This window comes from Erythranthe guttata, chromosome 7 (assembly GCF_056151865.1).
Source record: "Erythranthe guttata isolate IM_541 chromosome 7, IM_541, whole genome shotgun sequence".
NCBI classification, from domain to species: Eukaryota; Viridiplantae; Streptophyta; class Magnoliopsida; order Lamiales; family Phrymaceae; genus Erythranthe; species Erythranthe guttata.
Window position 1 is genome coordinate 1,165,001 of NC_142539.1, and position 13,780 is coordinate 1,178,780.

The window sequence follows — 13,780 nt, forward strand, 5'->3', positions numbered from 1 at the left end:
TGCAATGTGGTTTACGACAAAATCATCATAAGTTGAAATCGGAGATCGGAATTCATTGCTAGTCTTGGTGGAGCGTGGCGTATTTTAATTATTGCGTAGTCGATTTTGATACAACTGTTCTGAGGATTTGTTGGATGAGATGAAGTTGTCTTTCATTTATTTAAAAGACTATGTACTTGTTCTAACTTTCTTGGATGATATAATTGGCACCATTGTTTTGGAATAAAAATGGATAAAAACTTTAAATATATTAGCTTTATTAGGAACTTGTCAGTGGCGAAAATTCAGGGTATGCCGGCTGTGCCGAGTCCAAGAATTTACTGTATAATGGGGTTAAATTTTTGGGGGTTCGGGGGCAGCGCTCCCGGAAAAAAAGTTTGAACCTTTTTTTTTGGATAAATTAGGAGAAGGGAAAACAAAATTGAAACTTTTTTTTTTTTGGATAAATTAGGAGAAGAAAAAAATTGGGACTTTTTTTGTATATTTTGAATTTTGGGTGGACTAAATAATAATATAGATATAATATAATGTATTTTTGGGGAGATGGGCTAAAAAAACAAGAAAAAATTTAGGACTTTTTGTGTATATTTTGAATTTTGGGTGGACTAAATAATAATATAGATATAATATAATGTGTTTTTGGGGAGAGGGGCTAAACAAAAAAAAAGTTAGGACTTTTTTTGTCTATTTTGAATTTTGGGTGGACTAAATAGTAATATAGATATAATATAATGTGTTTATGGGAGAGGGGCTCAAAAGATATTTAGACAAAAAAATTAAACAATATTTTTTTGTACCATAATGGTGTCAAACTAATAATGACCTTATCTACCAACTTGGAGATCTTTGCCACCAAGGCAAATTTATTTTCATTATTTGGGGTGGTCCATGGCATACTTGGCCACCCCCTAGATCCGCCACTGGAACTTGTAGAGTATTTATTTGCTTGTAGCGAGCTATAATTTGGAATGTATATAAGATTGCGATTTTAATTGTTCTTTTTTTTTTTTTAAATAATCCCAAGAATGTTTCTATTGTTTTTATTCGGCCTCGTGAATTAAAATTAGGGCAAATTACGGCCATCTCCGGGATAAAACAAATTATGAAAACCCCCTCCTATTCGGATAATTACAATTTACAATCATCCCATCAACTATGTATTGTCTTACGAAAAAAACCTCTCATTACCAAAAAAATGAAGGTTTTTTTTTGTAATTTAAGCGTACCTCAGGGTGTGATTGTAATTTGCCCGTAATGATGAGTTGCAACTAATTAACCCTATTCAATCAGATTTATAGATCTCATAATTATTTTTCGTATACACAACCAGATTCTGTCATCCTTTGTAGAAAACTTGGTATCAATGTAGTAATATTGATTATTACTAGATATATTTTACATACGTATTTTATTAATTATGTTTTAATTTATATTCTTTGATTATTGCATCATAAAATCTCTCTTTCTTACAACTTGGAAAATTGTCATTCAATAATCTTTATTAGATATCAGCTGCACACACTCTTATTTATAGATTCACTAACAAAAAAGAAGTGCAAACAAACATATATACAGATTATATATTATTTCTTTTAAGATAAAAATGTCGAAAATTTTCTCGACAATCTTGTTATGTTTCCTAGCATTAGGGTTCTGCGAATGCGGAGGATTAACGAATAACTTTTACTGCACAAGTTGCCCCAATGCCGAGAAAATTGTTAAGAAAATAATAAGTAAACATGTAGCTAATGATGCAACATTGCCTGCTAAGCTTCTCAGAATGCATTTTCATGACTGCTTTGTTAGGGTATAGTAACCAGAGTTCATTAATTTCAGTTTTTAACATAATAATTCAATTTTATAATAATTCTCGATTTCTTGCGGATTTAATTATAATTTTTTTTTTAATTTTTTTAGGGTTGTGATGGATCGGTGCTGATAGATTCTACCGCAAAACATAAAGCAGAAAAGGAAGCGGTCCCGAATCTTTCTTTGGGAGGATTCGAAGTTATAGACGAAATCAAGACTCAGCTCGAGAAAACTTGCCCTGGAATTGTTTCGTGTGCTGATGTTCTCGCTTTAGCTGCGAGGGACTCGGTTTCGTTTAAAGTAAGTTTTACGATCAACAAATTGCTAACTGTAATTTTAGTGGAAATAGGAAAAAAAAAATCCAAGTATTTTTTTCTCGAATTTAATTTGTTAAAAAGATTAGTTCATTTATTATTTATATCAGCATAAATTCGCCTATGGTGTTGTTATTTCTTTGATAATTAGGGTAAAAGTATTGAAAGAGCAATAATTTTGTGTAAGAAAACTCACTAAACATGCCATGCATGCATGCACGTACATGATCAATGTATATAACTTTAGTTCTGTATATACCTATATATCTGCACTGTAATATAACAGCATTTGTGGAAATTAATAATACAGTTCAATAAACCGATGTGGGAGGTGGAAACAGGCAGAAGAGACGGCATCGTTTCACGTGAATCCGATGCCTTAAACGAACTCCCTTCACCCGCTTCCGATTTCAAAACCCTAAAACAATCTTTTGCCGACAAAGGCCTCTCTGTCAAGGATCTTGTTGTTCTTTCAGGTATACTATATATTACTAAACTTCTAAAGTCACTTAGTACTATAGGGGTGAAAATCGTACGGATTAAATCGGATTTAATTTTGAGTTACCATTTCCAAAAGATTTTTTTTCGAACGTCAATACTGATTTCGATAACTGTAACATCCGAATTTATTTTTAAAAAATAAATAAAATTGAAACTTCAGAAATTGGAACGAAAAAACTTATTCCAAAGTTGCATCTTTTTTTTTTTTGGAATTGGGCTCGGAATTTCAGTAATTAAACATGATTTTCACCTCTAATATAATTATCAAAAAATAATTCCAACAATTTCCATTTTTTTCTAACAACTTTTTTTCGTTCCAATTTCCATAATTCCGATTTCTGATTTTTTTCATATTATTTTCGGAACATAATTGGAATTGATTTTTCACTATTGCAAAAAATTAAATTCCCTCGGGATTATGGGACAATATATTGTAAGGTAGAGGTGGAAATAAGAACCGGATTTCAGATTTTCGTCGCTTCTGATCCGATTTTTTTTTTTTTTTTTTTTCTAATTCCAAATTGAGGTTTTCAATTTATCTATAACTTCATGGATCGGAATTAGAATATACTCCGATCCAATTCTAATTATCGAAAATAATTAATTCCAATTCTCGAACAACTTTTTTCGTTCCGATTCCCGTAATTTTGAATTCCGATTTCACACACACACACAGGAGCACACACTATCGGTGTCGGGAAGTGCATCGTATTCAGCAACAGGCTGTACAATTTCACCGGAAAAGGAGACACAGATGCTTCCTTAAACACTACCTACGCCGCCACACTGCGATCAAAATGCCGAAGTTTGTCCGACCAAACGACGACGGTTGAAATGGACCCCACAAGCTCTTTGGATTTCGACAATCATTATTTCACGGCGTTAAAACTCCGTCAGGGACTTTTTCAGTCGGACGCCGCCCTTTTGACCAATGACGTGGCACGCGGCGTGGTTGACCAGATGTTGACTTCTGGAAACTTCTATACTCAGTTTGGAAAATCCATGAAGAAGATGGGTGCAATTGGTGTGCTTACTGGAGATGAAGGGAAAATCAGAAAGAAATGCAATATTGTTTAATGTTAAATGTTAATTAACTAATAAATTTTACCTTATTTTTTTTTCTTTTTTCTTCCTATCTTTAATCTTTTGATCGAATTTCTCTTTCATTTAGTATTTACATTAATTAGAAAAATTTGTGTTGTGTTATAAGATAGTAAAAAATTAAAATGATCATAAAAAATGAGACAATTATCGTTTTTTATTGTTGTTTTTTCGCATTTTTGTGATATGTATTATTATCGTTTTCCATTTTGTTGTTATTATTTGCATTTAGGTGATGCATATTCTATTTTCAGTTTGTTGTTTGCAATTAGACGATGCTTATTTTTTTCATGTGATAGGTAGTTTATTGTTTGCAATTTAATAATGCAGATTTTGTTTTTCAGTTTGCTATTCGCATTTCGTGCAGTCATAGGTGGAGATGCGGTGGTGCGACTCTGGTGGTAAATTTGGGAGTCTGAGTTTTTACGACAAATAGTTTTTTTTTTATAAATTATTTTTTCTTGTAAGAGTTTATTCCGGGAAATTTGATTTTGATAGAGAGATTTTTTAAAATTAAATTAAATTTAATTAACGGTCTTTTTACCGCAAACTATATAATAAATCTATAGGAAAAAAGGATTTATGACATGAATTTATTGACATAGAATCTAATTAAGAGACACTTATAGCAAATTGCCTATACAAAAATAAGTTGTTTATTGGCCGAATAAATACGATATTTTAAGTTATCTGTTTTGAGTCTTTTGACATGCATTGCGTATAAAATAAAATTGTAAATAAGATTAAAAAAATAAATAATAATAATGATTTCATTCATGAACAAAAAGGTCAAAGTCAAACAAATTTGATCCAACCGCGTTGCCAAGCCTTGCTTTAGTTGGAATTTTAGAAATAGAAAAATAATCCTATTATTAATTATTTAATTAATTTTTTTTTAATATTTAATGATAGTGTAGTAAAAATTGAGTTGAAATATTCGCCCTTTTTCGCGTGGAGTGGGCATATAAATTTTTAATTTGTACCTTTTATTTTATTTAATACCTTGTGCTTCATTTTAAAAGCATTTGCAATAATTAAATTATCACACTAGACTGAAGCATTTGCAATTTAAATTGTCACACTAGACCACGAATAAAATTAATTTTCAGTCTTGCAATTTAAAATTATCGCACTAGATAATTATTTCTTTAGTGGCAATTACGTGAAACTAATTGAGCTACACAACCGGGGGCGGTACTATGAGGGGGGCCCTGACCCCCCAAGAATTCAGTCTTGCAATTTATCGTTTTGTTTGGTTGCAATCCTTTTGATATGGAACAAATTTGATTATAATTTTTGTTGGGTAAATTACAAACACCCATTAGATATGCTCAAATTACGAAAACCCCCCTCCTGTTTGAATAATTACAACCACCTCTCAACTATAAATTTTCTTACACGTCCACCCTTGCGGTTTCAAATTAAGTGGAATCTTCTTGATTATATGGATTATTATCACTCTTGTACCCGTTTTATCACATTCGAACTCCACATTTTGAAGCAAGATGATCATAAGATGTGTTTTTTGGCTTGTATATATGAGATTGTGGCGCAACATAAACTGTATTTTTATACAAAACGAGTGCAAACCAGAGCGCATTCCACGGAATCTAGATGATTATGTTGAATTTGACACCATAAGGGTGGAGGTGTAAGAAGATTCATAATTGATGGATAGATATAATTATCCAAACAAAATGAGGATTTTCGTAAATTGACCATACCTCAGGGGTGTTTGTATTTTTCCCTTTTTTTTTTTTACAAAACGAATTAATTATTTCATTTATGATATATTTTTGGTAATGGCTAATTTCATTAAATAATAACAATGTTGGATTTAATTTTTATTGTTGCGGCCGTTTGAAATGGTTTGAACTTTGAACTTTGAATCTTGACAATCAAACATATTAACTATTTTTATTATTATTAATTATGAAAGGACAATCAAGCATATTATCAACTCTTACTTTTCCAAATTGAATAAAATAAAATAAGTCTATTAATATTTGATATATATATATATATATATATATATATATATATATATATATATATATATATATATATATATATATATATATATATATATATATATAGGGTGTTACTATTTGCCGCGGGACTTTTACTGAAATTGGCTTATTTGCAGCGGTACCTTTTTCACTTAATTTTTTTTTTTGAATTTCTCTCTCCTATTCCCAAACTCTCTCTAGAAATTTGAATTTCGTAAATTTTTTCGACTTTGAAACCGTAGCAAACGAGGCTCGATTCCGGTAAATTTTCAATATCCTACTACTTTTAATAAGTTTTATTTCCAATTTCGATAAAAACACATGTTAGGATTAGATCTAGCAAAATTCGAAAAAAAAAAAATTAATTTTTTAAGCTCCCGTTTTCTGGAGCACGGAAACTCGAAGAAAATTCAAGTTTCCGTGCTCTGCAGAACGGGAGATTCAAACGGCTTGAATCCTCCGTTCTGCAGAGCACGGGAACTTGAATTTTCTTCTAGTTTATGTGCTCCAGAAAACGGGAGCTTCAAAGTTTTTTTTTTTTTTCGAATTTTTTTCATGGTTCCCGTCCTCTAGGGCACGGGAAACTCATATTTCCGTCTTCCAGGGCACGGGAACTTGGTGTTCCCGTTCCCCACAGCACGATTGTTCTTAGTTTTTTTTTTTTTTTTTTTTTTTTTTTTTTGAATTTCCCGTTCTGTGTAGCACGGGAAACCCAAAAAAATTGGGTTCTCGTGCTGCACAACACGAAAATACCGCAAAAAAATAGAAATTTCACTAATTTCTTCGATTTTATCTCGTAGAAGTCAACTGAATCGGCCATTATGTTATTTGTTGTCGTCTGTAAGTCGATTTATCAAACAAACACGAAATTCTTTTTTTTTCGACTTTTTTTAGTTGAGAGCGTTTCGAGGTTTTTAGAAAGTTGAAAAAAGTTGAATTGAAAGTACCGCTGCAAATAAGCCAATTTCAGTAAAAGTCCCGCTACAATTAGCAATTCAGATATATATATATATATATATATATATATATATATATATATATATATATATATATATATATATATATATATATGATGCTAATCTTCCCCAAAATCACTGACCGATGTCTGTCTATCACTATTTAAATTAAATCATTGACTCAGTCCATCTATAAGGTAATTAATATGGAATCACAAACGAATAAATGAGTAATATATAGACAAACAATTTTTATAGATAAGTTGGAAAAATAAGACCAAAATTTCTAGGTACGTTCTAGCAAAAAAAGAAAAGGTCTCTTGACAAAACCCACGAGCTAGGGTTAAGAATAGCAGCAACTAGGTAGTTGACATTTTATTTTAAAACAATTAATTATATATTTAAATTCATTTAAATTAGCTATTGTTAGCCACCTTCTTATATTGTCTATAAAAGGAAGCCTCCTAATACTCATATTTGTGTACCTTAAACATTGCTTTCATCATTCAATAGTTTGCTACTTTTATCACATAATTATCGATTTTCTTGTCACGAAAATGAAAACTTTACTAGTGTTTGTGCTCGTTTTTCTGTCTCTTACCATGGTTTATGGAGCTGGTAAGGCTCCGGTTAAACCCGGTTTGAGATTGGACTTTTACAAAAGTACTCGTTGTCCACAAGCCGAGCAGCTTGTGAAACAAGTTACTGAAGCTAGAGTCCGTAGAGACGCTACCTTGGGTGCTAAGCTTATTCGCTTGCATTACCATGATTGTTTCGTTAAGGTATATATACATATATATAAATTTCACATGCAATAACCATATTTTCGAGCATAATGTCTTAATTGTTTCTTAGCATTTCTATTTTATTTTTAAAATATACGTTAAATTTGATTCTATAAAACAATGTCAGAGCCAGCATAAGGCGCCATATCATAATCCGATGGCGGCCTTCCATTGATTTAAAAGATTAATTATTTTATATATGAATTTGTAAGTATTATATATTGTCAACCCTCGTAGAATTTTTTTAATGAATATAATTTGTACCCAAATATTACATAATTCTTGCTCAACTAGTTCAAGATTGACAATATATATATGTAATGTACTTATAATTAAATAAATTGGATAGGGATGCGACGCATCGATACTTTTGGACACGGTAGGTACGACTCAATCGGAAAAGGATGCAAGGCCAAATCTGTCATTGGGCGGGTTCGACGTTATCGATGAAATCAAGACGCGCGTCGAAAATGTTTGCCCCGGAATTGTTTCTTGTGCTGATATTCTTGCACTCGCTGCCCGTGATGCTGTTTCTCTTCCTGTAATTAAATTAAATTATATCACTTCTTTTTTTTACTAAATATATTTTAATTAATTAATTAACTAATTTATGATTATATAAATGTTTTAACATTTTGTAATTGGCATGTACAGTTCAATAGGCCGATGTGGAATGTGCTGACCGGAAGAAAAGACGGCCGGGTTTCTCTGTTGTCGGATGTCACCGGCAACTTACCTTCTCCGTTTTCGAATTTTGCGACGCTTCAGAATCTGTTTTCGAATAAAAATTTAGACATCAATGATCTCGTTGCATTATCAGGTAATTAATGGGTAAATTACAACCATTCCTGAGGTATGGTTAAATTACGAAAACCCTTCTTCTGTTTGGGTAATTAATTACAAACACTCCCTCAACTATAAATCTTCTTACACGTTCACCCTTGCGGTTTCAAATTTAGTGGAATCTTCTTGATTATATGGAATATTATCACTTGTGTACCCGTTTTATCCCATTTGAACTCCACATTTTAAAGCAACATGATCATAATATGTGTTTTTTGGCTTGTATATATATATATATATATATATATATATATATATATATATATATATATATATATATATATATATATATATATATATATATATATATATATATATATATCAGATTGTGGTGCATCAGAAACTGTATTTTTACACAAAACGAGTGCAAACTAGAGCACATTCCACCAAATCTAGATGATTATGTTGAATTTGACACCATAAGGGTGGATGTGTAAGAGAAAAAAAAATAGTTGAGGAGGTAAATGTAATTATCCAAACAAGATAGGTTTTTTTCGTAAAAATTGACCATATCTCATGGGTGGTTGTAATTTATCCGGTAATTAATTAATAAATATATTTTCACTAAATTATATATGCTAAAAAAAAAATATATATGCGGGCAGGCGCGCACACCATCGGAGTGGCGCACTGCGGGGCATTCGCACGGCGTCTCAACTTCACCGTACAAGGAGCCATCGACCCGACTCTCGATCCGACGTACGCCGAGTTCTTGAAGAGTCAGTGCCCCACACCGGCCAACCCCGCCACGACGGTGGCGATGGACCCTAACAGCGCGCTGACGTTCGACACGCACTACTTCTCCGCCGTGAACAGGAACCAGGGTTTGTTCCAATCCGACGCCGCCCTTATCACCGACCCAACTTCCGCCGGGATCGTCACGCGGTTTCAGTCTCCGGCCGCGTTTTTCGGGCAGTTTAGGTTGTCGATGGTGAAGATGGGAGCTATCGAGGTGCTTGTCGGAAATGTTGGGGAGATCCGTAAGAATTGCCGCGTGATTAATTAGTCAATCAATCCAAACGTGTGATCAAGTGGGATTATATTGTTGAATTTATGCTTGTGTTTTGTGGGATTGATTATATAATCCCGAGTGGTTGTTCAAGGGTTTAATTTTTATTTGCTGTGCTGCATGCACTTTTGTGTGAGTGCGTTCTTAGTAATCATAAATTGTAAGCAGATTTAAATTTTGTTTGTATTGGTTTGGTTTGAAGATTAATAAATTGATTGTGTGTTTTTCCTTTTTCCTTTTTTCTTTTGATAATTAGGGTAAGTATTAAAAGAGGCATAATTTTGTGTAAGAACAAACATGCCATGCATGCATGCATGCACGTACGTAGATGATCCATATATAACTTTAGTTCTGCAGTTATCTATATATTATGTCTGCAATATAATATAACAGATATATTATTAAATAAATATAAAAAAAATAACCCCGTCATATTATTCAGAAATTCTAATCCTAATTTCAGATTTTGGTCGATTACAAATCAAGAAATTCTCGATTGCGGAAATATTTTTTTTTTTCGAATTTCGACAATCATTATAATACTGATGATAAATACAGAACTAAATTAGTATTATAAAATCTGAAATTAGTATGATAAACTGATGATAAGTATATATAAAGTTAAACATTATAATACTTTTTAGAAATTATGGATGTAATCGACCAATCATTGTAGATATAAATATGTAACTGATGATAAGTATATATAAAGTTAAACCTTATAATACTTTTTAGAAATTATGGATGTACCCCTATATTTTAATATTTACACGTTGTTACTATACTTTCGTATTCAACTTTTTGGAAAATGGGATTTCTCCGTGCCTGTTTCCCCATTTCGCCGTGTCCGTGTATCCGTGCCCGTGCTACACCGGGAGTGAAAAGAAAAAAGAAAAAAAAGTATATTTCAATATGAGAAAAAGAGGGAGAGGTAGTGGAATAAACTAAAATGTTCAAATTCTTATATTTTGTTAAAGATAAAATTGTTTATTGGCCGAATAAATACGCCATTTTAAGGGGGAATACGATGCTACACCCGGTGATTTTCACCGGGTGGTTCTTTTCTTGACATGTGTCTTTTTTTATTTATTTTATAATTATATTTCTAAAACCCATTGGGCCATAACTGAACCCGTAGTTGGAATCTTATTAATTTGGGCGCCTGGTTATATTCACCAGGTGTAGCATACAATTTCCCCTATTTTAAGTTATCTGTTTTGACATACATTGCGTATAAAATAAAATTGTAAATAATAATTAATAAATAAACTTTGTCATTCATGAACAAAAATGGTCAAAGTCAAACAAATTTGATCCAACCAGCGGGATTCAAGTTTGAAATTTTGAAGCCGCGTTTGCCAGCCTTGCTATAGTACGAATTATTTATTATTTATTAATAAAAAAAATAATATTTCAAAATAGAAAATAACCATATGATTAATTATTTAATTAATGATAGAGTAGTAAGAATTCAGTTGAAATATTCGCCCCTTTTCGCGTGGAGTGGGCATATAATAATTAATATAAATACTCAATTTCGACCTTTTTTTTTTAATTTTGTGCTGCATTTTTTTTTTTATTTTATATATCACATGCGAGGATTTTCTCTCTAGGCTAATGATATATGCTCCGTCATTGATCATATCTATAAATATTTTTGTTAATAAAATAACATGGGGTAATTTTTTGTAGAGGTGAAAATGATAGAGATAAATATTTTTTTTTCATTACCGTGTACCAACCGTAATTTATGGTAATAGAAACTTTCGTATCATTATCATATAAAAAAAATTGCCGTATATATATCGGTGTTTGATATACCGTTACTTTCGAAACGATACCGTAATGCATGATACTCTACTATTATTTTTCCAGTCTAGCAATTTAAATAATCACACTAGATAATTATTTCTTAAGTGGCAATTACGTGAAATTAATTGAGCTACACAACTTGGTTAGTGCTTATATATTGATGACGTAAAAAATAAATCACCTAATGTGTTGAAGCTGGGAGAGCAAAGTAGGTCACGTGCTCACGAGCTAGATAGTCCTGAGAACTTTAATTTGCTCTAGGATCCTGCGAACAGAAAACACGTAATCTAAGCCGGGGGTTGATCCGGCGGAAACCCCTCCGACGCTCCAGTCAGACGTGAAGATAGTTGGTAATTGTAGAGAGAATTCCTCAAGAAGAATTGATTGAATAATAATAACGTACCTTCATTCGATGAATTTAAGTTCTATTTATACTTTATTGATTGGGTCGAGACAATTTATCGGGCCCAACCTTATTTGGGTTTGATTGGGCCTCTGTAGAAATAACTATTAAGTTGGGCCTGTGGTCCAGTAAATGTGGGCTATTGGGCTGGGCCAATAGGCATATCATTAAGCCCCCCACTCTCGAATCGATGTGGGAGCGAATTGGAGAGATGTGCCGGATCGTGTCGAGAGTAGAATTGGATTTCAAATACTTGTTTGTGTCGTTGAGGTGAGGATAATAATAAAATTTTATTATTATTTTTGTTGTCCCATCGGTGAGCGGATTCATATTTAAAGTGCTTTAAATATAAATTTGTGCGTAGGAGTAGGTAATTCCTTGTGAAAGCAGGAGAGAGGAGTATCAAGAACCACGTCGAATAAATATGGGTGAGTAATACTATTTTTTATTTTATATATCTCCGTAACATATTTTGCTCCATATACTCCGTTGTAGAAAATAATATATTCTCTGGGGTGAGAAGATCCTCAGATAGAAGGATTTATATGTCCCAAACGGTGAAGGCGAAACAGTTGAAAATTATCCTGCGAAAGTCGATTGTAGAAACCGAGATGACCTTTGGAACCGTAGGGAAGGTAATTGGGTCGAGTTCTGGTAAAAAAATTGCACCGGAGAAAGAAATCGCGCGTACCGATTGCACGCGATTAGGTTTATCCGGAGAAATTGCTGCAGAACCAGTAGACGAAGCCGCACGGCTCGAAGATGTGAGGGGACCCCTACCAACCCCACCTACCCTCTCCTTCTCTCTCTCTCTCTCCTCCCTACCCCCACCAACCCCACTACCACCCACCCCAGCCCAATTAACCACTCTTTCTCCACTCCGGGCTCCGTGTCCGGCTTCACCTCCACACACAGATCGCGCGGCTCCACTTCGCGCGGAGCCGAGTCGCGCGGCTCCCCTCACATCTTCGAGCCGTGCGGCTTCGTCTACTGGTTCTGCAGCAATTTCTCCGGATAAACCTAATCGCGTGCAATCGGTACGCGCGATTTCTTTCTCCGGTGCAATTTTTTTACCAGAACTCGACCCAATTACCTTCCCTACGGTTCCAAAGGTCATCTCGGTTTCTACAATCGACTTTCGCAGGATAATTTTCAACTGTTTCGCCTTCACCGTTTGGGACATATAAATCCTTCTATCTGAGGATCTTCTCACCCCAGAGAATATATTATTTTCTACAACGGAGTATATGGAGCAAAATATGTTACGGAGATATATAAAATAAAAAATAGTATTACTCACCCATATTTATTCGACGTGGTTCTTGATACTCCTCTCTCCTGCTTTCACAAGGAATTACCTACTCCTACGCACAAATTTATATTTAAAGCACTTTAAATATGAATCCGCTCACCGATGGGACAACAAAAATAATAATAAAATTTTATTATTATCCTCACCTCAACGACACAAACAAGTATTTGAAATCCAATTCTACTCTCGACACGATCCGGCACCTCTCTCCAATTCGCTCCCACATCGATTCGAGAGTGGGGGGCTTAATGATATGCCTATTGGCCCAGCCCAATAGCCCACATTTACTGGACCACAGGCCCAACTTAATAGTTATTTCTACAGAGGCCCAATCAAACCCAAATAAGGTTGGGCCCGATAAATTGTCTCGACCCAATCAATAAAGTATAAATAGAACTTAAATTCATCGAATGAAGGTACGTTATTATTATTCAATCAATTCTTCTTGAGGAATTCTCTCTACAATTACCAACTATCTTCACGTCTGACTGGAGCGTCGGAGGGGTTTCCGCCGGATCAACCCCCGGCTTAGATTACGTGTTTTCTGTTCGCAGGATCCTAGAGCAAATTAAAGTTCTCAGGACTATCTAGCTCGTGAGCACGTGACCTACTTTGCTCTCCCAGCTTCAACACATTAGGTGATTTATTTTTTACGTCATCATATATCATACATTACATTTTTTTTCCGGAGATTAATTTAGTTAGATTGTTTTATTTGGTTGCAATCCTTTTGATCTAGAGTGAAATATATTATAATATACTTTTTTACAAACGAATTAATTACTTCATCTAAAATATACTTTTTGTTATTTATATCATATCGTATTATATTAAAATTGCTAAATTAGGTACTAGATGTAATTTATCCATCATAGTTTTAATTTAAAGTAGTATAAAATTATATTTTCTAGTAGTTTAGGGATGAA

General features: G+C 33.4%; 3 protein-coding genes across 3 annotated transcripts in view; all 3 read left to right on the top strand.

Moving 5' to 3' along the window:
* Positions 1-266, top strand: part of LOC105977800 (DNA mismatch repair protein) — a 1,523-nt gene extending 1,257 nt beyond the window's left edge. Inside the window, exon 3 of the mRNA XM_013003185.2 lies at positions 1-266. This exon is cut by the window's left edge and continues 6 nt beyond it. The gene's annotated coding sequence lies outside the window, so the exon portion shown is untranslated.
* Positions 267-1,603: 1,337 nt separating this feature from the next.
* LOC105949177 (peroxidase 3) lies at positions 1,604-3,711 on the top strand. The gene is made up of 4 exons (XM_088820876.1): positions 1,604-1,807; positions 1,918-2,109; positions 2,434-2,599; positions 3,301-3,711. Exons 1-4 carry the CDS (start codon positions 1,604-1,606, stop codon positions 3,699-3,701), a joined length of 963 nt encoding a protein of 320 aa, XP_088677002.1. The 3' UTR covers positions 3,702-3,711.
* A 3,464-nt stretch (positions 3,712-7,175) lies between these two features.
* LOC105977790 (peroxidase 24) lies at positions 7,176-9,558 on the top strand. Its single transcript, XM_088820381.1, has 4 exons — positions 7,176-7,472; positions 7,825-8,016; positions 8,130-8,295; positions 8,924-9,558. The coding sequence occupies exons 1-4, from the start codon at positions 7,248-7,250 to the stop codon at positions 9,322-9,324; spliced, it is 984 nt and encodes a 327-aa protein (XP_088676507.1). The 5' UTR covers positions 7,176-7,247; the 3' UTR covers positions 9,325-9,558.
* The last annotated feature ends 4,222 nt before the right edge of the window (positions 9,559-13,780 follow it).

Bases quoted from the DNA above. Each gene is read 5' to 3' on its own strand.
- LOC105949177 (XM_088820876.1), top strand. From the start codon at position 1,604: ATGTCGAAAATTTTCTCGACAATCTTGTTATGTTTCCTAGCATTAGGG. The intron at 2,110-2,433 runs GTAAGTTTTACG...TTAATAATACAG, and splicing joins GGGACTCGGTTTCGTTTAAA to TTCAATAAACCGATGTGGGA. The intron at 2,600-3,300 runs GTATACTATATA...ACACACACACAG, and splicing joins GGATCTTGTTGTTCTTTCAG to GAGCACACACTATCGGTGTC.
- LOC105977790 (XM_088820381.1), top strand. From the start codon at position 7,248: ATGAAAACTTTACTAGTGTTTGTGCTCGTTTTTCTGTCTCTTACCATG. The intron at 7,473-7,824 runs GTATATATACAT...TAAATTGGATAG, and splicing joins ACCATGATTGTTTCGTTAAG to GGATGCGACGCATCGATACT. The intron at 8,296-8,923 runs GTAATTAATGGG...ATATGCGGGCAG, and splicing joins TGATCTCGTTGCATTATCAG to GCGCGCACACCATCGGAGTG.